The sequence below is a fragment of the Balaenoptera acutorostrata genome, chromosome 9 (assembly GCF_949987535.1).
Source record: "Balaenoptera acutorostrata chromosome 9, mBalAcu1.1, whole genome shotgun sequence".
Classification (NCBI taxonomy): Eukaryota; Metazoa; Chordata; class Mammalia; order Artiodactyla; family Balaenopteridae; genus Balaenoptera; species Balaenoptera acutorostrata.
This window is the reverse complement of record NC_080072.1, coordinates 29,378,294-29,403,367: the sequence shown is the minus strand read 5'-3', so window position 1 is coordinate 29,403,367 and position 25,074 is coordinate 29,378,294. Positions and strand designations below refer to the sequence as shown.

Here is a 25,074-nt window from a genome sequence, read left to right as displayed (position 1 = left end):
GTCTTGTCAATAAGACAAGCTGTAGCTGCCCTCTGATGGCTGTGTGCTGCCCCAATCCTAAAGGAAAAGGAGTGGATGCTAATTCCTAGGAACGGTAAGAATGGCATAAGACACTGAGAAATAAATAGTAAGTGAAGGGCTCACCGTAAAGTGCTGCTCTTGGGTTCAGACTGCTCTCCCATTCACCAGCAGCGGATAGCCTTAAAAATAGAGTAAGTGGTAGAAGGGGTTGGTTGCCGTCAATAACTCCCAGGTACGGGGATGGCAGGACAGAGCAGAATGAGCACCAGCCTAGGTCTCCACGACCGCACTGCTCATCCCAGCTCTCGTACTGCATCGCAGTGTGATCTTGGGCAAGTTCCCTAACCTCTCTGGATCTGTTCCACCTCTATAAAAAAGAATTCAGTACCAGGAATTCATCATCTGACATCCTTTCCATCTCTAAACCATGAGCAACTCACCAGGCCAAATTCAGGGTTAGTATTAGAAGAGCCATTCACCTAAGAAAGAAACTAGAAAACCTTTGGTTCTGTGCCTAAAGATGGTCCACTCAGAGGTATCGTACTCTTTGGAAGACTATGTTTAATGACAAAGGATTAGCTTTCCACTTTTTTCCTCACAAGACTTACTAAGGCAAAATGACATCCTCTTTGATTTTTGACCTGGTTTCACATCCTTTTCAATATTAAATGAAATGATGTAACTAACATGCTCACCACAAGATTTGGCACTTATTAAATGGCTCCTTATAAATATTACTTCTTCTGCTTTCCCTAAAGGTTTTGGGTGTCTAATATTCAATTGCCTTGCTGGATTTGTGCTTTCTAAGTAGAGATTTTCGATTTTCTTTTTTTTTTTTTAGTGTGATAAGGTTTTTTTGTTTTTTTTTTGTTTGTTTTTATTTGGCTGTGCCGGGTCTTAGTTGTGGCACACGGGATCTTTAGTTGTGGCATGCGGGATCTAGTTCCCTGACCAGGGATCAAACCTGGGTCCCCTGCACTGGGAGCCTGGAGTCTCAACCACTGTACCACCAGGGAAGTCCCTAAGTAGAGATTTTCTAATCCCTGGTTGATACATGGAAACTTCCTCGTCAGACATCTCCACTCGGCTAAAGAGACCAACTGTGTTGCTGACTCTCAGAGGCTTGCCAACATTGTCTCCTACAAGACTCAAATAAACAGCACTCTATATCCATTCCTGAGTCCCCAGAACTTTGAGAAATAGAACGAGGAGTATATCAGAAGGAATCCCACATGTCCCCCTTATTACTGAAAGAGGTTAATTGAAACACAGCATGGTGTGCAAAACAACACTGGCCTACTAACTCCTCTCCAAAATTAGGTGGACACCCACTGAGGCAGAGGTTGGGCTCCCCCTAGAAAGGAGGGAGAGTAGTGGAGGAATGTTCTCTGTGGGCAAGTCCATGTCTAAGGAAGGAAGGGCAGAGCCAGGTCAAGCAGACCCAGCATTTCCTTCCACGTTTACAACCAGGTAAAACCCTCCATCATCCCAAGGGTGGAGCAGTAAAGATTTCCAGGGAGGCTAGGACAGCTCTTAAGGAAAATCCCTCCATATGGAAACCAGGAATGGAAAAAAGGCATTCTCATTCATGAAAGACTGTCCATCCAGAACATCATGGAAGAAATAAATGAAGAAACAAACTAAAAACCAGTCTCGGTTACACTAGGGAGAAAGGGTAGAAGCAGATCCAGGCAACTGAAGCCCTAACCTGACCACACAGAAGCAGTCAAGATGATCAGATCTCCATTTCAAAATCTCAAAATTTCTAAATGTGTGCCCTTCACGTCCAAAGAGAAGGGAGGCTCGGGTTAAAGTCCTGACCATTTTGAGGAGCGAGGCTGGGGTTAATTTGCTGTGGCCAGCGAAATGGAGGGAGTTGTATTAAAGGAAACGATGTCCTCTGGGATGATCACTCGGTTGAAAAATTACTTGACCAAACACAAGCAGGGTGGCAGCCCCACTGCCCAGAAGGGGGCCAGCTGCTAATTACAACGCCTCTCTGGAGAAGTGCTTCCAACAGTATTTCTGAGTTGTTAGTCGATTAGGTTTCAGTTAAATCGGTAAAGCCTTTAGAGTTAACTATCTAGAAGATATTGCTCCACAATTATAATGCACAGAAAAGTGTTTATTATCAGCTTTCTCTTGTTTTGGTTTAATTATTTAAGCACTTGAGATTCAGTGTTCCTGCTGCCCCAGAAACAATCTGAGAGGGAAACCGGCGAACATTTCAAAGAAACCAGATCTATTTCTAATGGACAAATGAATCAAAGGAAAAATGGGCTTTTTCTCAATTATATTCAGGAGGAGCACAATTATTCAATAAGTCAATGTGCATTTAGCTTAGGACAGTAAAAGCCACAATGTACTGAGTGCTCACCATGTGTTAGGTTTGAGCTAAGTGCTTTGCCAACACTATCTTATTTAATCTTTATAATTTCCTTGAAAGATAAGTAGTATTATGCCCATTTTCAGATGTGAAAACATGTCAAGTCAGTAAGAGAAAGAGACAGGATTCAAATTCAGATCTGTTGGTGTTATGGGTTGAATTGTGTCCCCCACCAAAACTCACATATTGAAGTTCTAACCCCTGTACCTCAGAATGTGACCTTATTTGGTAACAGGGTCATTGGAGATATAACTAGTGAAGTTAAGATGAGGCCATACCGGAGTAGGGCGGGTCCCTAATCCCATATGTCTGGTGTCCTTATCAAAAGGGGAGATTTGGACACAGATGCACACAGAAAGAATGATATGTGAAGATGAAGGCAGAGATCAGGGTGATACTCTACAAACCAAGGAACTCCAAAGATTGCTAGCAAATCACCAGAAGCTAGGGGAGAAACATGGAACAGTCTTGCTCACAGCCCTTGGAAAGAACCAAATCTGCTGATTTTGGACTTCTAGCCTCCAGAACTAAGAGACAATAAATTTCTGTTAAGTCGCCTGGTTTGTGGTACTTTGTTATGGCAGCTCTAGCAAACTAATATAGTTGGGTCCCCAAAATCTGTGCCTTTCTGCTGGGTCATGCTAGAGGTCTAGGTGGGCAGAGTTCCTTGCTGCTCTTGAACCAACCCATCTGGTTAGACACCTTGGACCAAGCTTTACTGCACTTTGGACTGAGATTGTAGAGGTAATCTCTGACAACATGTCTAGTGTGGGTTCTTTCCCACCTTCCCCTGGCTTGACTATGTCTCCACCTGTCTTAGTGTTTCTGAGAAATCAATATTGCCTCACTCTTTGAGTCAGCAGACCATGTGTTATTCACTCATTCACTAAAAAAATACTGAGCTCCTTCTTTGTTCCCACTAGTCTCTCATGGAGTTCACAGTCTAGCAGAGGAGCATGATGTCAAGAAAATTATCACACTGAAAATTATGACAGCTATACAAAAAATGCTTGTCTTAGAGACCCCTACCAAAATTGAGACTGATCTCTTCTCTGTTCCAAGCTTTACCTTGATTCTTTTTAAAAATAATAAGATAGATACGTCAGAACACCAAGAAACAGAGGCCAAAGAAAACTTAATTGTTTTATTTATTCTGTATTCAAGGCAATGATAAGCAATACTTGGCAATTATCTGCAAATTTTCTCAAATTTAATACAAACTATAAACCTGTATATCCAAGAAGCTCACTGACACCCAAGTAGGAAAAACCCAAAGAAAATCACACCAAGGCACATCATAAATAAGCATAAATTCAGCAAGGCAGGCTGAAAATTTATGATAAAGATAAAAATCTTTAAAGCAGTCAAAGGGAAACAAGACACATTACATACAGAGGATAAATATATAAGACTGCAGAATCCTCATCAGAAACAATGCAAATAAAGAATATGAAGTGCTGAAACAAAACTACCAACAAACAGACTTCCTAACCTAGAATTCTATAACTAGAAATAATTTCTTCAAATATTAAGTTGAATTAGGACATTTTTAGTAAATTTAAGATTGAGTGAATGTATTGCCAGATAATGTGCATGACAAAGAATTTTAAAGGATGTTCATTAAGCAGAAGAAAAATAATATGTGTTAGAAAAGGTAATATATGAGTAAATATAAAAGACTTTTCTAATTTTTTAAGTGTTTAAAAAATATAATTGACTATTTAAAACAAAGATAACAACAATGTATTGAGGGTAGAATAATGTTGAAGTAAAATAAATAACAATTGCACAAAGGATGAGGGTGGAGGAAAATGAAATGTTACAAGATACATATTTTAACTATGTGTGAAGTGGAATATTATTGAGATAAAGTATGTATTTTAAACTTGAGAACAAACAAACAAATAAATAAAGCAAGCTGATAAGCCAATTGTGGAAATAAAACAAATACTAAAAAATAACTAATTCAAAAGAAGATAAGAAAAATGGAAAAACAAACAAAGAAAAAATGAGACAAATAACAATGATGACCATAAACCCACGATTATCAAAAGTATATTAAACATAAAGATTTTGAGCACTCCAATTAAAAGGCAAAGATTATCAGACGAGATTTTTTTAAAGGCAAGACTCAACTATATGCTGCCCAGATGAAATGCACTTTAAATACAAAGACACAGGATGGAAAAAGATATATTTGAAAACACTAATCATACAGTTAGAGTGACTATATTAATACCAGGTGAAATAGAGCTCAGGAGAAGGAATATTACCATGCCTAAAGAGGAACATTTCATAAAATAAAATGGTCAATTCAGCAAGGATATGAAAAAATCCAAAATGTACATGCACCTAATAACAGAGCTTCGAAGTGCACAAAGCAAAAACTTATAGCCTTATAAGCCTTAAGGAAGAAATGGATACAATTATGGTTGGAAATTTCAACATTCTTCTCTCAGTAATCAATAGAACAAGCAGACAGAAAACGAGAAAGTATATAGAGGAGTCAAACAACACTATCAGGTTAAATTCATCAATACCCTTAGAACATTTCACCCCAAAACAGCAGAATGCACATTCTCTACAAATGCACACAAATGTTCAACAAAACAATCCATAGGCTGGGATATAACATATATCTCAAAAGGTTTAAAATGATAGAAATTACATAAAGTGTGTTTTCTAAGCACAATGGAATTAAATAATCAATAACCAAAATACCATGAAAATCCCTCCAAATATGGAAATTAAACAACATGCTTCCAAATGACCCATGGGTCAAAGAAGAAAGCAAGAGAGAAATTAGAAAATATATTTAACTGAATAATGACAACTCAACATGAATTAAGATTTGGGGATGAATCTAAAGCAACACTTACAGGGAAATTTGTAGCTTTAAATGTTTTTTTTGTTGTTGTTGTTGGTTGTGCCATGCAGCAAGAGGGATCTTAGTTCGACAACCAGAGATCAAACATGTGTCCCCTGCATTGGGAGCACGGCGTCTTAATGACTGGACCGCCAGGGAAGTCCCTTAAATGCTTATATTAAGGTAATCCTCTGTGACTTTTTTTTTAATTGAAGTATAGTTGCTGTACAATATTATATAAGTTTCAGGTGTACAATATAGTGATTCACAAGTTTTAAAGGTTATACTCCACTTATAAAATATTGGCCATATTCCCTGTGTTGTACAATATATCCTTGTACGTTATTTTATACCGAATAGTTTGTACCTCTTATTCCCCTACCCCTATATTGCCCCTCCCCTCTTCCCTCTCCCCACTGGTAACCACTAATTTGTTCTCTATATCTGTGAGTCTGCTTCTTTTTTTATTATATTCACTAGTTTGTTGTATCTTTTAGATCCCACAAATAAGTGATATCATATCGTATTTGTCTTTCTCTGTCTGATTTATTTCCCTTAGCATAATGCCCTCCAAGTCCATCCATGTTACTGCAAATGGCAAAATTTCGTTCTTTTTGTGGCTGAGTAGTACTCCATTGTGTGTGTGTGTGTATGCCACAACTTTATCCATTCGTCTGTTGATGGACACTTAGGTTGCTTCCATATCTTGGCAATTGTAAATTGCCAACATAGGGGTGCATGTGTCTTTTTGAATTAGTGTTTTTGTTTTTTTCAGATATATACCCTGTGACATTTTAATCCTTAAAAAATTATATGAGGATTTCTGACCTGTACTGTGTTTCTCTTGTGTTAAAGAGTGCTTGCTGAAGCTGAATGTGACGGTGGAGTTTGGGGAGCAGGTTTACTTCAGTTCAGTTTGACTGGGTCAAAGTCCATGACAGTTAAAATACTTTGGGTGTCTAATTGTTTGCTTCCCAACCCAGGATGAAGTCAGTAGTTTTTGCTTCCTTTTCTGTTGTTGGAGAGCAATGTGCTGCAGTAGCTGTGAGCTAACCAACATCATCATCACAGTGGAGAAAGAGGAATGTGGTCTCTGTAAAGGCATCAACACCACGTGGTGTGCGGGCTACTGCTGTACCCAGGTAGGTACTTTGCTTTGAAGGAAGTGAGAGTGCTGAGGGTCTGGATGAGGCAGGCTTCATTTATTCCCACTTTGTCAATATTTTGTCTCTTCTGAATAACAGCCACAAGCCCTTTAGTCAACACTGTCTGTGTTGTGATTGAGGTAATTTACCATGATATCATTTAGATGTTTGGGTTTGGATTTAATTTGGGTAAAACAAATTCGGGACAGCTCAGATTGATGTAAATGAATGCTTCAGTAATGTGCCAACTCTGCATTTTAAAAGAGCATTTTTCTGCTAGCTTTACCTATTGAGGGATAAACATGGGCATGAGTACATATCTATATTTAATCATGGAATTTTGCCAATAGTCTTAAAAAGCCAATTGCAATAATAAAAGGCATACCTCTGCAACAGGAATAGTAATAACATTCATTTTAAAGCCAAATAAAAAATGCAAGCAGCCAATTATAAAATTCATTTTATTGGCCCATCTTTAATACAATACCAACGAGCAGCCTGAGAGCAATCAATGACTGTTCACTAGAACCAAAATGAATCATCAAACCCACACCCTTCTTTATGCTGTTAAGAAAATCAAGGAATAGAGGTATTAAACCATTTGTCTACAGTCTCACAGCTTCTTCAAAATAAACCAGTTAAAGGGGAAAGTGTTTCTTTGCCATTTTTCTGTTGTACCTGGCTGTGCAGAACTTTGATAAACTGAAATTGAAAGTGGCTGCTTTTTAATGAAAATACTTTGTTTGATATTAAATGAATTAATCAATAAAACTCAACTTACTGCACTTTGGGTGAGATATAGACCCAGTGGCCAGCTAGGGAAATGAATTAACCCCCAGTCCCCTTTCTCCCTCAAAGCCAATTATTTTCTCATTGGGCAAGTAGAAGAGTGAAATATATTTGGCCTGATTTAGATGTTCTGATAGTGAAACTGTATCATATACTTTGGATTAAGAACCCCACAAAGGTACAGAATTTAAGGCAGTGGCAAGGAAGAATCTAAAAGGCAATAGAATATCCAGAATCCAATATGAGAATTCCTAAACACTTTAGGCAAAATATCAATAATTTAGCTTACAGCTCTTATTCCTCTCTTAAATATACACAGAAAAGAGTACTTGGAAATATTTTTCTTTCCAAGTGCTATGTTTTTACCTGTCATTAATGTAGCTTAAGATTACGAGGTACAAAAAAAAAAACAACACCCATCCTTAAATTGCAAAGGTCATATCTTCTAAAGATACCCTTTATCTTCACATGTTTTTATGCCATACAAATTCTAAGGTTTTATAGAGTTTCAGAAATATTAAATATGTGGGTACTCTCATGGTAGAGAGAAAAGAGACAGTTATATTTTCTATAACACTTCCAGGACAGTTCAGAAAAGTGGTATAAATGTTCCTTTATGAGGTCAAGTTTCCTGTGCTTAAGTATCCTAGAAGCTGATCTTCTGAAAGCAAATATTAGAGCAAGCAGTATTAAATCCCTGTCTTATATTGACTAAGCCAAACAGAAGCTTGCAGAATATTGTAACCTAACTCTCTTAAACCACTCAGGATCTAGTGTACAAGGATCCAGCCAAGTCCAACATCCAGAAAACATGTACCTTCAAGGAGCTGGTGTACGAGACGGTCAAAGTGCCTGGCTGTGCTCACCACGCAGACTCCCTGTATACGTACCCAGTAGCCTCTGAATGTCACTGTGGCAAGTGTGACAGCGACAGCACTGACTGCACCGTGCGAGGCCTGGGGCCCAGCTACTGCTCCTTCAGTGAAATCAAAGAATAAAGAGCAGTGGACACTTTGAGCTGCCTACCCTTGACCTGAAGGACCAAGACATCCAAGATGTCTGTGTGTACATGCGCCCAGGCTGCAAACCACTGTGGGAGACCCCACTGATCCCTGCTCTCCTGCAGAAGGGAGCTCCAGGAATGGAGAGTGTTGGGGCCTGGGGCCTGTCACCACTCAACCCTATATTCCTAGTTCTGGGCTCTGTCGGTTTCATTCAACTTGAATGCAGGGGCTGTAAGCTGTTTCCCATTTTTAATAGACTTAGAGGTCCTCTAGAGCAACCCTGTCATTTTACAGATGAGAAAACCTAGACTTAGGAGAAGGAAGTCTCAAGATGATGGAGTAGGAGAACTAAATGGAACACAATCTCCTGTAAGATATATGGCCTGCAAGAGCAGAGCTGGTATCGCTTTAGTGTCATGGAGCAGGTACCTAACTCTATGTCTAATTGTTTCATTATTAAGAGGAGAGTCAGGAAGGTAGGGATACTAAATCAAGACTATCCACTTTATTGCCAGCCTATGCAGGTGCTACAACAGTTCCACCTCACCTGTGTTTTCTGGCAGAGAAGTTGTTGACTTGAGAAGGTGGGAGCAGGTGTGGGAGGGTGGTAAGCTGGGAAACAGTGCAACCATTCACAATTTGCAGCCTTAAAAACCACATCTTAATTTTTATTTCAAATTTGAATTAAGAGCCAAGATGAGGGGGCTTCCCTGGTGGCGCAGTGGTCGAGAATCTGCCTGCCAATGCAGGGGACACGGGTTCGAGCCCTGGTCTGGGAAGATCCCACATGCCACGGAGCAACTGGGCCCATGAGCCACAACTACTGAGGCTGCGTGTCTGGAGCCTGTGCTCCGCAACAAGAGGGACCGCGATAGTGAGAGGCCCGCGCACCGCGATGAAGAGTGGCCCCCGCTCGCCGCCACTAGAGAAAGCCCTCACACAGAAACGAAGACCCAACACAGCCAAAAATAAATAAATAAATTTAAAAAAAAAAAAAAAGAGCCAAGATGAGAACTATGAATTTGGGTCTGTGGAAATTCAGTTGCAAGATCAACAAATATCCTTTCCTAACTTGCTAGCCCCTATGTACTTTGCCACTTAAATAAACTTGATCAAGAACTTCCAGCCTTCTCAAAGTTCCCCCTCAGGCAATAAGGCATATCACCTGTCACTCACTGCTGTGCCACCTGTACCAGAAATCTCCTCCATTGATGGGATGGGAACCTTGAAGTCCACGTGACAGCACTTTAGGCAACTTAACAGGCTACATTTAACTTACTTGCCAATTAACTTTTCAGAGAAATAGTTCTCTTAGAAAGAGTTGGCAGTCTAGAGAGAATAGCTGTATTTTCTGGGCTCTCTCTACATTTGCTTTATCACTTGACTACATGTTCTCCCAAATCTATGATTTCTTTCAAAAGGGTGCACTCTGAAAATGCTTCGTGACTTAAACTACTTTTAAAGATAATAACTTTTTTTTTTACCTGAATGTTGAAACATACTTAAAAATCAAAAATGTTGTCTAACAAAGGCACAACTTTGGATTTTTCCATGCTCTTGAACTACTTGCTCATGACACATACATGTGTATTTTCATAATATAAGTGGTGACATTACTAGAAATCTATTTTTAAATGCTTCTATAAATATCACCTGTGCTTACTGTTCACTTGGGAATATCCATAAGAATTTTGTTGGATTTTAGTGTTCTTTTTTCCCTAAAATAGACCCTCTGTCATTTCTTGTATCATCACTTTCCTAATTTATTCCTACTCTTAACCCCCAGTCTACACTAAAATTGATTTATTCCCAGAAAGCTCTTAGCATGTCTTATCTGTAACTCAGACTCAATGGGAAGTTTTCCTCATAACCTTTGGAATCTAGTTAAGTACTAGAGCTGATACACTTTCCAGCACATGGGTATCAAGGATTATTCTTCTCAGGAGATGCAGAAAAAGCATTTGACAAAATTCAACATCCTTCATGATAAAAACTCTCAACAAATTGGATATAGAAGGAATGTACCTCAACATAATAAAGGCCATATATGACAAGCCCACGGCTAACTTCATATTCAATGGTGAAAGATTGAAAGCTTTTCCTCTAAGATCAGGAATAAGAGAAGGATGTCTACTCTCACCAGAGAATATTCCAACATTACCAGAAGTCCTAGACATAGCAATCAGGCAAGAAAAAGAAATAGAAGTCTTCCAAATCAGAAAGGAAGAAGTAAAACTGTCTGTGATTGCAGATGACATAATCTCATATGTAGAAAGCCCTAAAGACTCCACTCAAAAACTGTTAGAACTAATAAATGAATTCAGCAAAGTTTCAGGATACCAAATCAACGTACAAAAATCCGTTGCATTTCCATATACTAACAACAAAACTATCTGAAAAAGAATTAAAGAAAATAATCTCATTCACAATAGCATCAAAAACAATATAATAGCTATGAATAAAGTTAACCAAGGAAATGAAAAATCTGTACAATAAAAAAATAAGACAATGATGAAAGAAATTGAAGAAGACCCAAATAAATGGAATACTATCTCATGTTCATGGGTCAGAAGAATTAATATTGTTAAAATATCCATACTACTCAAAGCCATCTATAGATTCAATGTCAAAATTCATCTTTTATAGAAATAGGAAAAACAATCCTAAAATTTGTATGGAACCACAAAAGACCCTGATTAGCCAACTTGAGGAAGAAGAACAAAGCTAGAGGCATCACAGTTCCTGGTTTCAAACTATACTACAAAGCTACAGTAATTACAACAGTATGATACTGGCATTAAAAAGACACACTGACCAATGGAACAGAATCAAGAGCCCAGAAATAAACCTATGCATATGTGGTCAACTAGTATTTGACAAGGGAGCCAAGAATACACAGTGGGGTAAAGATAGTCTCTTTATTAAACGATATTGGGAAAACTGGATATCCACATGCAAAATAATGAAATTGGACCACTACTTTACACCACTCACAAACTAACACAAAGTGAATTAAAAACTTGAATGTAAAACCTGGAACCATAAAACTCCTAGAAGAAAATATAGGGGTAAGCTGCTTGACCTTGGTCTTGGCAGTGATGTTTTAGATATGACACCTATAGCACAAGCAACAAAAGCAAAAATAAATGGGACTACATTTAACTAAAAATCTTCTGCACAGCAAAAGAATCGATCACCAGTTGAAGAGGCAACCTAGGGAATGGGAAAAAATATTTGCAAACCACATATCTGATAAGGGGTTAATATCCAAAATATAACTCAATATCAAAAAAAAATAAATATTATTTTAAAAATGGGCAAATGACCTAAACAGATATTTTTCCAAGCAAGACACATAAATGGCCAACAGGTACATGAAAAGGTAAAACAGCACTGATCACCAGAGAAATGTAAATCAAAACCATGATGAGATATCCTTTCACACCTGTTAGAAGGGCTATTATCAAAAAGATAAGAGATAACAAGTGTTGGCCAGTATGTGGAGAAAGGGAACCCATGCACTGTTGGTGGAAATGTAAATTGGTGCAGCCACTATGAAAAACAGTAGAGAGGTTCCTCAAAAAAAATTAAAAAGTGAACTACTATATGATCCAGCAATTCCAATTCTGGGTATATATGAGAAGGAAATAAAGTCACTATCTCAAAGAGATACCTGCACCCCCATGTTCACTCTAACATTATTTTAAATAGCCAGGACCTTGAAACAACTTAAGTGTCTGTCAGTCGATGAACAGATAAAGATGATGTGGTATGTACACACAATTGAATATTATTCAGCCATAAAGAAAGAAGGGAATCCTTCCATTTGTAACAACATGGATGAAACTTGAGGGCATTATGCTAACTGAAATAAGTCAGAGGAAGGCAAATACTATATGATCTCACTTACATGTGGAATCTAAAATAAACCACAGAGAACAGACTGGTGGTTGCCAGGGGCAGGTGGTCAAGGAGGGAGAAATGGGTAAAGGTGGTCAAAGGACACAAAGTTCCAGTTATCAGATGATAAGTTCTGGGGATCTAATGTACATCATGGTGACTATTATTAACAATACTGTATTATATACTTGACAGTTGCTAAAAGAGATCTTAAAAGTTCTCACCACAAAAAGTAAATAAATAAAGAAATAAAAATAGAAATAAATAAAAAGGTAACTACATGAGGGGACAGATGTGTTGACTAACCTTACTGTGGTAATCATTTCACAATGTATACATATATCAAATCATCATATTTCACACCTTAAACTTAATGTTGTATGTCAATTATGTCTTGATAAGGCTGGAAAAAAATTAAAATTAAATTTCTAAAGAAAAATAATTATTCTTTCCAAATGAATTTTTTTTCCATTCAATTTGAAATTCTTGAATTGAGAATGAGTACATGTTAAAACAGTGGGCCTCTCATAATAATCATCTGCTCTGTTCTTCATGAACAGATGTGATTATATTTTTTGACTGTACAAAGATCTAAGAACAAACAAAATGAAAGCTGAATAGAATCACAGAATGGAGAGAGGACTGAAGGCCATCTAGTTCTGTGTTGCCATTTACTGTGTGCTAACACTGAGGCCTGAGATCACATAGGATCAGAATTAGAACCCTGTACCCCTTATTTTTAGTCTCTCTTCAGATTATCTCCCATTATGCCATCAAAACACTTTGCCAACCAAACTAGATCATTCAAACAAGGCTATCTGCAAAGTGTAGACTATCACATACATCTATATTCTCTATAACATTTTTATGTCAAGACTAGACTGCAGTTCTGGTGATCAAAAAAAAAAAAAAAGTAACTCTGTGGATGTAGGGATTCTGTCTGCCTCTGTCTGCCTTTGGGTAAACCCTTGGCACTTAGTAGGTACCATTAGTGGTATAAATGGATTGACTCAAACTGAACCGAGAATCTGTTTGCCTGCAATTTCCATCCAGTTTTCTCTTTTGGAACCATCCAAAACAAAATTAATCTCTTTTCTGTTTGAACACCATTCAAGTAAGGAGAGCAGCTATGTTCTTGTTTCCAGCCTGAAGATTAGCAGTTCATTCAACTGTTCTTTGAATAATCCAGGGTTCAGACAGACCCTTCCACAATCCCGATCAATATTCTTTTGTGTGCTAAGGGCCTATATAAAGTATGGGGATTCATAAAGGGCAGAATGGACCCAGACTGAAGACATTAAATAACTGCAGACAACAGATTCAAATGGAAGGTCTTTGAAGAGACAGCAAATGTATTATAATTATGTCCTGAGCACCTGGCCCATCCTAGGCTCCAGTGACTATGTCTAAATGACCTGATCAGAGCATTGTCTTGCTGCTCTCCCTCTGAAACCATTAAGACAAAGCCTTCTACCCATTTCAATGGTAAGCATTCTTTCTTGCACTCAGTGTTACTCCCTACCAATGTACTTCAGTTAGCCTACTGAGTTTGAAATTTATATCATTACTTCTTCTATTTCTCTTCACTCACATAGAAAAACAGGAAAAAACATTCAAGGCAAGAACTTAAAAGGAGGAGGTGAAAGATCTAAGACCTATCGAGATTATCAATATTTTACCAATGTAAACAGAAACTTTGTTTACATACCATGGGCTGCCCAGACAGGTAGCCAAGGAATACTGGTCTGAGCAAACCTGAGTTGCTAATAGGTAGGTAATATAATAGATGACTGATAGCAGAGATGTGAGTTCAAACCCCAGCTTGGCTCCTTTCTGTGTGCTGTTGGTCAAACTATGTAACCTCTCTGAGCTTGGGTCCTCATTTTCAAAATAGCAATAATATTTATAGCTAACATTTATATGGAAACTACCATGAGCCAGGTACTATTTTATAACTAACTCATTTAATCCTTGTATAGTCCTCTGAAGTAGGTTTATTACTATCTTTATTTCACAGAAGAAGAAATAAGTTTAGAAAGATTAAATAATTTGCACAAGTCACACAGCCAATAAGTGGTGAAGCTGGGATTTAAACCCAGGCAATCAGCGCCAGAGTTTCTGTTTCCAGCCATTACACCGTACTGCCTATACTCTCGTAAGCATGAATTCCAAAATATTCTCTCCTATTGCCATCACTCCTCTCAGCAGCAGGAAAGAAAAGAGAGAACTGGGCTAGAACTCAGCCAGGAGGCCTGGATTCCACTACCTCCTTGACTACCTCTGTGACTCTGAGCAAGTTACTTTCTCTCTGTGGACCTCAGAATCCTCATGTGTAAAATGAAAATGTTCAGGGGTCATGAATTCATGCTTAGAGATGCCCAAGGAACGAATGAGACAGACTAAAGTGTATCCTTTCCACAGAGAAACACTTTGCTTGCATATATAATACATAAATTACATGAGGACATAAGAAGCACTCAATACAATTGCATCTATCATTATCATTAACTTTTCCCTTTCCCTTTCTGCCCGCATACCTCGAGTGTTCAACCTTAGGAAAAGTTAGAAAAGCTACATCTCTCAATTACGCTCACCATTTCAGATCCCAGAGAAAGTTAATAGCATGGAAATAGCCTTGCAGAGCTAAGGCCAGAGGAAGGCCAGGAACCAGCCCATTTCTGAGCCTGTTTAGTCTTCTAACAGCTGACCTCGACTCTCTGGCCGGCTCTGAGCCTGCCCCACCAACAGTTCTTCAGACCCAAGGCTGTGAATGCACAGTGTTCTACAAGCCGTCATAACCTCCCAAGTCCACTTAATCCTTTAATCCTCACCTCCCAGCACGGCAGGAGCTCACACTGAACACCTGCCTCTCAGCCTTTACCCAACAGCTTCCACAAAGACCTGAGCCCAGTCCCAGCTACTCTGCTCCAACCTTCCCAAACCCTGAGGTTCCTGCTTTTAGAGGAAACGTTCTAGCGCATGGCTGAAGTTTGCTAATATGTAAGAGAGAAAATCCAGAGTACATTTGGTATTTGGACAAATGTCAAATGTTTTCCCTATGCACCAGATTTAAAATATAAATGGGGGAAGTTAAAAAAAAAAAAAAGCAAAAGGCAAGCAAGCAGGCTGCTCTGATTCTGGTGCTGCTTCTTCTCCTCCAGTAGACAATTCTAGAAGGGTAAGTGAGATTCCCACTGTATTCTAGAATGTTGACCTTATTATGCCCTCCCTATTGCCATTACTCCCCACAATAGCAGGAAAGAAGAGAACACTGGGCTGGAAGTCAGTCAGGAGGCCTGGGTTCCACTCACAGCAACTCCCAGACTAGCTCTGTGACCATGGGCAAGTCACTTTCTCTCTCCCAGCCTCAGAATCCTCATCTGTAAAATGCAGATGTCTGCAGGTCACAAATGAATGCTCAGGGAGGCCTAGAAAGAACTGCAATGAGTGAAATAGACTAAGAATCATTCAACAGAGAAACACTTTGCTTGCATGTTAAATACATAATAACATTCTCCATTTTCATAAAGAAATATGCCAATTTCATTTAGTAAACTTTTAATTTTAGAATAGTTTAAGATTTACAGAGAAGTTGCAAAAATAGTAGAGCTCCAATATACCCCACACCCAGTTTCCCCTTTTGTTAACATCTTACATGAGCATCATACATTTATCACGACTATTTTTTATCAGCCTATCTACAAATATGAATACAGAGAAGTATATCTCTACTTAGGAAGAACAAAGACAATTTTGTGTTGATAATTCAGCTTAAATTAGAGATACAGTAGGGAGTAGAGGAAATGATAGTTAACAGGCACAAATCCCAGGAATGGGAGGAGCTGCAGCCCAGATTCAGGGGATGAATGCCACACAGAAATGCAGATCCTGTATTTCTAGATCTCTGGGTTTTATCTTTGTTTTTTGTCTTACAAACAAACCAAAAATCGAGATTTTTATGTCAAACACATCAATTTTTAAAATTTTGAAGGTAGGCTTATTTCTTTTCCTTTCTCAAAATACTACGCTGGCCAAATAAAACAGATATACTAACTGGATTTGGCCTATGACTTTCAGTTTGGGATCTCTAGTTATATTAGTTTCACTTGGCCAAAGTCAAGTGTTAGCAGGACTGGTTCCTTCTGGAGGCTCTGAGAAGAAGGTCTATTTCCTTTCCTCTTTCAGCTTCCAGTGACCACCTGTTTTCCTTGACTTGTGGAGTACTGCTCCGTCTCCAAAGCACATGACTCCAATTCTGCCTCTGTCATCACATGGCCTTCTCTGCTGACTCTGACTGTTCCTGCATCACTCTTATAAGAAGTGTTACGATTACTTCAGGCTCACACACATAATCCAGGATAATCTCCCCACCTCAAGATCTTTAATTTAAGCACATATGAAAACTCCCTTTTGCCATATAAGGTAACATTCACGGCTTCCAAAAAATTAAGACATGGACATATGAGGGGGGTAAATATCCAGTCTACCACATTAGTTTAGAGGCTTAGTTCCTTTCCAGCTTTTGTATTTAAGGATTCTCTCTCAGATCACTTTCTTAGGATGCCATCTTCTTTCTTATGATTCCATTTTCTTGGCCTCCTATCAGAGAAGCCACTTTAGCAAATATTTGGGGGGCAGCTGTCATAAGCCCAGCAGTGTGCCAGGGACAAAGGGAAGAAGTAAATACATAAGGACAAATATTCTCTATTTCAAAGATTTCTGATATACTTGGGAAAGCACAAGAATTTACAGAAGGTACAATATTCTGAAAACTCACTTTTTTAGAAAGATTTTCATTAGATCTAGGGGAAAACATTGGGGATACACACATTTTTGCAGAAGAATTTTACAAAACTATGTATTATTATCATCAATTTACTGACACTTGACGGAACACCTATTAGTCACCATGTCCACATATGAACTTAATAATCTGTACTAGAGAGGACACAGCCTGTGAAAACACAGGCCCAGGATGAAGGGCCTGAGAAAGGTCAATATCTCTGAGATTAAACTCTTGGAGGAGACATGGCCAGAACCACCTTATTCCCCTAAACCAAAATTTATGCCCAACACTACAGCCATAAACTATTAAGCCAGAAGGGCATCTTTTCACCGGAACCCTAAAGTGGACATCTTTTGGAGTATCTGCCCCATATTCCTACATCCTTTCTCTGGGAAATACATCTCCCTGTAACTCATTAAAACGCCTTCTTGGCATATCTTTGCAATCACTGATTCCAGTTGATTGAGCCAGTAGGCACTTGCTGCATACACTTCCATCCCTAGACATTTGGAATTAAAGCCAAGAGTTGAGTTGGTTGAGGCCTCTAACATAGAAATCTGGAAGATGAAGAATTATAATTTTTCTCCATCATAGACTGGAGTAGAGGGACCCACTCCACACAAAGAGAGAGCAAGCAAGGCAAGAAACAATCACACACAGAGAAACTAAAGTGATATCCAGAGAAGCCTCACAGCTTTTACGTTTTGCTTCCAGTCACTTCTTTGATTTGGCTGCATTATTGCCTTGAGTTCCAAAAGACAACTCTGTTTCTTTAAATAAATTTTCTGCCTTTCCTTAGGTGAGACCAAGTTGACTTCTGTCATTTGAAACTAAAAAAGCATTACAGTCCCCTGCGAGCTCTCAAAGAGCTTTCCCTGAAGGCTCCCACTCACTGCCGTCTCCGCTGAAAATGTTTCCTACTATTATTGCATTTGGATCCTTGTCCTTCAGGAACTACTTCAGAAGAATTTGGTACCTGGCATCTATAAGATTTGAGGACAGAGGACACCTTAGGCAACACAACTCACACATCACTTTTGCAGAAGTGAAATGTTTGGCCTAATTTCTCAAAATAAAGTCATTTTTATGGGTGGTGAAATTTCTCATGTCCCAGTTGCTAAACGGTTTCATGTAAACCTTGAAAGTTTACAGGAATTTGATCCTCATCCCAGGCGCTGTCCAAATTTTAAGGAATGAAATGAGGTTTGACAGATAACCTGTTTAGTGCTTTCACTTATTAAACAAGTATGTTTTGCCATTTATAGAATATATTCACTCACAGTACCTCATTTGACCCTCACAACAGTCCAGTGAGAAAGATCCTGTATTCCCATTTTAGAGATTTCAGCAGTGTTGAATGATATGACCTAGTGAAATGGCACTGGATTCTGAGGCCCTTAATACTTACTTAGGGTAAGTATTAAGTCTAACTAATCCTAATATGCTAATCACCCTGCACAGTAAATGACACATAGTGTTTCAGGAGTGACAAGTCATTTCATGTTACACAGCCACTCCAATCCACTGATACTGGCTACCTGCAACACTGTGTTGAGAAGGATTCTGGGAGTGCATGTGGACTCTGAACAAGTGCTGTGACTGAACAGTGCCGCCTGCTGACAAGTAAGGGAGAGGACAGTGGCAGCACAGTGCTCGGTATTTCCATCCCTACAGTCAATGCTCTATAAATGTTCGTTGAGTTAAACCAAATTGGCAGACCCAGGACTGAAAACCAAGTCACCTGATTCTGTTTGCTGATGTTCTTTCCATTACACTAGACAGCATCTTCCCTCTCACCTCTAAATTCTAAACCAGGGGTGAGAAAACTACAGCCCAAAGATCAAATGTGCCCAGCTGCCTGTTTTTGGAAATGAAGTTTTACCGAAACACAGTCAGGCTCGTTTGTTTATGTACTGTCTGCACATGCTTTCCTGCAACAATGACTGAGTTGAGCAGTCACAACAGAGACCACGTTGCCCACAAAGACTAAAATATTTACCATCTGTCCCTTTATAGAAAAAGTCTGGCCAATCCCTCTCCTAAACCAAATCAAAGAAGTTCAAAGCAGCTCCAAAGAGATCAATGTTATTCTACCTTTTTTTCTCCATAGAAGAAAACTGCCACCTTTGAGCTTTGGTGACTACAGAAGGTACACCTTACCATCATTAACATTCTAAGGTAAAGCAGGCAAGTGTGTACTCCTTATTTGCACATTCATGGATTGGCATTTAGAAAAGAAGTATCTGTAATATGAATTAAGGCCTTTAACTACGTGTGCCTGAGGTAATGTATTCATTGAAGAGTAAAAGAAAAGTACAACATAAAATGGTAATAAACAAATTAAAACCTACTGTAAACTCCTATTCGCCGAGGATCCAATCAGCCAGAGTCATTACTTTTTTTTTTTTCCTTTATGGGGAGAAATACTAAACAAGGATTGGTTAATGAAATTGATGAGAGAAACAGTTTTCAGCATATCCACTCAAATAAAAGTAACTGATTTTCATAATTACAATACTAAAGCCTTATGAGTTATGTAAAGAAGACTTAGTAATCTTTATGAGACTTAGAGGACAATATTAAGCTAACCAGTGCTAATGAGCCAAGTTGCCCAAGTTCTGAACACACAGGAGAATAGTACATTGGTTTATCCTTTAACTTTTGGTTTTTATGCAGTATTATAGGAGTTAACCCAAGGAACAGAAAGAAAGAAAATGTATTGAGTTAGTTCTCTCTTTCTCCAACAGATTGTGTGGATCACCAAACTACACAATACAACACTCACCTTGGTGATCATTAAATACTTGTGAGCAATAAGGTAATTTATACATCACCACCAACTGCAGTGGGAGAAAATGATAATAAAACATCAAACACAAACATGCAATGTAGTATCAGATATTATGGGGAAAACATTGTGAAAGAAATTCTGCTGGGTTGATTAAAAATATGGTGGCTAATAATTCCTCACATCTAAGTACATACATATTACTCCTGAGAACAAGAAGTGGATCTATTCTCTTCCCCCTTGAATTTGGGCAGGGCTTGTGACTTACTCTGACCAACAGAATGCAGCAAAAGTGGCATTCTGAGATTTTCCAATCAGGTCGTAAGAGAACCGTCTCCCTCTTGGAATCTAGCTGCCGTGCCGTGAAGAAGCTCAGGCCGAACTCTAGAGTGAGAGAGGCCATGTGGAGGGAAGCCCTGCCAAACAAGAGGCCATCTTGGGCATTTCTGCTCCTAGCAGCTCCCCACCAAATGCAGCTGCTTACATGATCAGAATTAGTAGAATCACCCAGCTGAGCCCAGTAAACCCACAATAATAAAGTGTTGTTTTAAGACACGATATTTTGGGGCGGTTGGTTACACAGAAGTAGATCCTCAAACAGAGACAGGTTTTGTGGGGAAGATCATTTAGACTGATGGTCAGAGATGGACTTATGAGAAGTTGTTGTTTGAGCTGAGTGAAAAGAAGGAACCAGTTGTGAGACTCTCTGGTGGCAGAGAATTTCAGGCAGAAGACATAGCAAGTACAAAGCCCTGGGGCAGGAATAAGCTTGGTGTGCTTGAGAAAAAATTAGAAGCCTGATATCACTGCAATGTAATGAGGAAAGGTGAATCAGAGAGAGAGGGAGGGGCTAGATCCTGGAAGGACTCGTAAGCCATAGTAAGGAGTTTAGATTTACTTTTAAGCCAGTGGAAAACCATTGGAGATTTTTAAGCAAAAAATGATACAAACTGATTTACGTTTTTAAAATATCATTCTGGTTGCTGTGTATAACTATGGCTTTGCCTTTCCTAGAAATTTTATATAAATGCAATCATAAAAATACAGTCTTTTGTGTCTGGCTTCCTTCACTTATAATGTTTTTGAGATTCATGCATACTACTGTGTGTATCACTAGTTTCTTCCTCTTATGCCTAGATGGATTCCATTATATGCATATGTCACATTTTGTTTATCCATTCACCAGCTGATGGGCATTTGGCATATTTCTATTTGGGGCTAATACAGATAATTCTACTACAAATATCTGCATATAAGTCATTGTGTAGACACATGTTTTCATTTCTCCTGTGTAAATATCTAGGTAAGTATATGCTTATGGAAGGGTATGTTTAACTTTTGGAGAAACTGTCAAACTGTTTTCCAAAGTGATTGTACCATTTTACATTCCTGGCAGCAGTGATTAACAGCTCCAGTTTCTTCACATTCTCATCAACACTTAGTGCTGTCTTTTTCATTTTGGCCATTCCAAGTAGGTGTACTGTGGTATTTCATTGTGGCTATAAACTGCATTTTCCTATTAACTAATGATGTACATCCTATTTGCTTTAATGTGCTTATTTGGAGAAACAGCTACTTGAATCTTCTGCCTATTTTTTATTAAGTTATAAGAACTCTTTATATATTCTGGATATATGCTCTTTATCAAATATATGCTTTGAAAATATTCTCTCCCAGTCTGTGGCTTGCCTTTTTTTAATTTTCTTAATGGAATCATTTGAAGAGAAAACATTTCTAACTTTGGTGAAATCCAATTTTCTAATTTTTTGTATAGCTTGCTTTTGTGTCCTATGTAAGAAATCTTTGCCTAACACAAAATCAAGAAAATTTTCCTCTATATTTTCTTCTAGAAATTTTATAGTTATAGCTATGACATTTGGGTCCATTATCCATTTCTTCAGCAGAATTTTATGTACTGCCAGATCACATTTGAGGGTCATCTCTGCTTATTTCAAGGAGTTTAAATTCAGTAGGTTAAAATTTATTTTATAAGTCAAACAAGGAATAGGTAATCTTTGGAAAAGGAGGGATCTATCTATTTTTCAATCATTATATCTTGGCCAAAACTGTGTATTCCCAGTCATGGACTCATTTACTCTATGAAATGCATCTTGAAACTTCTTCACACCCTCCACCCTAAATCTTCTTGATCTTGGGAGTGAAGGCAGGGGGTAGGGAATGTTCTTCTTACTCCTAATATTTCCTTTCATGTGATGGGAGATCCACTAGCTTAACATCTTGAACTCCTTCTGCCCCATCACTTATCCCCCAGGGAAGAAAAGAGAGGTATCTAGTTGTACATTTGTAACCCTGCCCCTTGTTTCCTCCTTGGGAGATGGTGCGTATGCAGAGAATGTGTTCCCACTTGCCCTCAACCATGCAGTAAACTTGGTGTAAAGGTCCCACCACTGGGAATGGGGTTGAAGGGAGCGGGGGGCCAGCACTGCCTGTGACTGGATGGTAAGTCTCTCTACCCAGGGATTTATTATTAGGAAGCCCACTAGCCCACAGATATAAGCCACATCCTGCAATATCAGCTTTATCCATAATAAAGGTAATATTTTGGCTCTATTTGCTTAATCTGTTCTCTAGTTTCTCATTTGGTTCAGAACCCAGATGTGGAATGCTGTTATTTGCTTGAACACCCCCAAATATTTCCCAAATGTCATTCCTTTGGGTTTCCTAACTCTATCCCTCTGACCTTGTAAATTTTTGTTTCTCTCTTCCTATGGCCAACAGATTGAGAATTCATATTTATAGACAGCCAGCATTTTTAAAGTATTATTACACATTTTTGTAAAATACAAATGCACAAAAAAGGAAGAATATTAACATTACTTACCTTCCACCCTCTAGAACTGTGCACTCCAATAAGGTAGACACTTGCCCTACATGGCTATTTAAATTAATTATAATTAAATTATATTAAAAATCCAGCTTCATAGTCATACTAGCCACATTCCAAGTGTCTGATAGCTACATGTGACTAGCGGCTACTGTTATCAGGCAACAAAGGTAGAGAACATTTCCATCATCATAGGAAAGTCTATTGGATAGACTGCTCTAGAAAAAATTTGGGATTTAGTATGGCCTTCTATATTCAATATATATATTTACATGTATATAAGTGTACATATATATTCATATTCCCCCCTTCCATAATATCATTTTTGGTGGCTCTGCAAAGTATTTTTCTGTATTGATTTCTTTACTATAATTTCTTTATCCAGCTGTTGCATACAGACTCTTCCAAACTTTTTTCATGACAGCCAATGATGCACTGAATATTCTTGAATAGCTTCAAACTGTCTTAAGTTCCTGCAATGACTCACAGAGTCAAATGGCACGCACACTTTTCACATTGCTAAGAGTTATCATCAGTTACCAGTAGAAAGAGGACCCTGGCTGGGAACACGTCCAGCCCTCCTACTTGTCTGAGAGAAGTGGAGAATAATTTAGAATGACTTTACTTCTTTACAGAAAGCCGCTAGAAAAGCAAAAAGGCCAAAATGTGAGCTGTTCGTTAATATGTTAAGGATTCCTGGGAGTCTGCTGATTGCAGTCACACGAACATGCCTCCTGGAAGCTGCTGCTCTTTTTTATTCACGCCCCAGGAATATTTCTAGTGTTCCTTTAAACACCGTGAGAATCAAGTTGTTCTCATAGAGATGCTTGGAACCTTTCTTGCTGGGAACTGGAGAGTTAACTTAAGGCTAACCGCGGTGTGTTTTGCCATTGGCATGCCCTCATTCCCTGCTTGGCATCTCCTGCCATATCATATGTGATACTGTTACCACTTTGGTTTCACTAGGGTGGCTAAGGGTATCTCCCAACATGGAAGGCACTGGAAGCACTTTTCCAGCTGTGGCAGGAGAGTGTAAAGACTGTAGAGACAGACTGCCCGGCTTTGGACCCTCACTCTGCCACTTGTTAGCTGTGCGACTTGGCCATGTTAAGAAGTCTTTCTTGCTTCAGTTACCTCATCCATAAAATGTGATAATTAATAGCATGTTCTTACATGTCTGGCACATATTAAGCATTACCTAAGGGTCTGATACCTTCATCTACCTTTACCCATACACTGTGCTTCTGGTGGGATGAGAGAGCAGCAAGTTCAGTCCACCAAATCATTAGCTAACATTGAACCTGAGTCAACTAAAATACCTAAATCAGCATCTCCCCGAGGGTGCCACATGGGTGGCACATTTCCTCTGTAGGGAGAATGGGTTATGATTCAATCAGTTTGGAAAACGTTGCTCCTCTCCTAGAGTTAGAATACACATTAGCAAATCCGGGGTTCTGAGAAGTCCTACAACAAAGAAACCTGTTGACTTTAACTATGCATTTTCCAAAATTATTTGATGCAGACATTTTGCATTGAATAGCCCCTCCTTTAGAACAGGCTTTGGGCAATGCTGCCCTCCTATTAGCACAGTGTTTTTATTTATTTATTTTTTTATTGGAGTATAGTTGTTCTACAATGTTGTGTTAGTTTCTGCTGTACAGCGAAGGGGAGTTCCCCGTGCTATACAGCAGGTTCTCATTTGTTATCTGTTTTATAAATATTAATGTATATATGTCAATCCCAGTCTCCCAATTAGCACAGTCTCTATAAAGACATCAGTTTGTGAAAGGAACCATTAGCTGTACTTTCCCTCAGAGACATCTGTTAAGCTTCCTCCCCTCACCCCCATCTTGTGCTTGTAGTATTGATGTATTTAAACTTTTGGCAGAACTTTACATTCTTTCTAATCAGTTCTGTCTTATCTTGTCAGCTTCTGTCTTTTATTTTAGCTTACCAAGATTTGGGGAGAATCTTATGATTAAGTATGCATTCCGGCTTGTCTCCCAGAAAATTTATCAGCTTGATTTATTTTGTCTTCCTCCAGGCATTTGGCAAACATATCAAGGAGAGTAGGTTCAAGAATAGTGACAGTCTGCTCGGGATTGTTTTCAAATTGTCTGGGTCAGTGATATCTAACAACCCTGAAAATAATTCTCACTAATGTGTTGGTGGTAACAAATATTAAAATAAAATATTCTTCCAAGTATTTTGATAGGAGCCTGGCTGAAGACATCACCTTTGATGGAATGAAAAACTGGTTTTATTACAAGTAACTGCTAGTCAATTGGTGGCTGAAGGGGGCATGCTTTAAGATAGTTTTGGGCCACCTCTGGGACCCATGTATTTACCATAGATTCAGAAGGAAACAGTTGCAGTATATGTCACATATTTGCAAATTTGGCCTTATCCTAAAGCAGAGACTAATATTCTTCCTTCTGCCTGATCCAGTGGCAGGCCTTGCAGACATCTGGGGTCAAAGATAATTTTGGAACCTCTTAGGCTTGCTGCCACCTAATCTATTCAATCCCTAGCACTAGCCCCGCA

The 25,074-nt window shown here is 38.7% G+C and overlaps 1 protein-coding gene across 1 annotated transcript; it reads left to right on the top strand.

The window, feature by feature from the left end:
• Window positions 1–261: 261 nt before the first annotated feature.
• Window positions 262–8,205, top strand: LOC103010492 (follitropin subunit beta-like). Its single transcript, XM_007181245.1, has 4 exons — window positions 262–328; window positions 6,129–6,187; window positions 6,257–6,415; window positions 7,975–8,205. Exons 1-4 carry the CDS (start codon window positions 262–264, stop codon window positions 8,203–8,205), a joined length of 516 nt encoding a protein of 171 aa, XP_007181307.1.
• Window positions 8,206–25,074: the final 16,869 nt, after the last annotated feature.

Coding starts and splice junctions, on each gene's coding strand:
- LOC103010492 (XM_007181245.1), top strand. CDS start 262: ATGGCAGGACAGAGCAGAATGAGCACCAGCCTAGGTCTCCACGACCGC. Junction 6,188..6,256: donor AGCAGGTTTACTTCAGTTCA/GTTTGACTGGGT, acceptor TTCCCAACCCAG/GATGAAGTCAGTAGTTTTTG. Junction 6,416..7,974: donor CGGGCTACTGCTGTACCCAG/GTAGGTACTTTG, acceptor TAAACCACTCAG/GATCTAGTGTACAAGGATCC.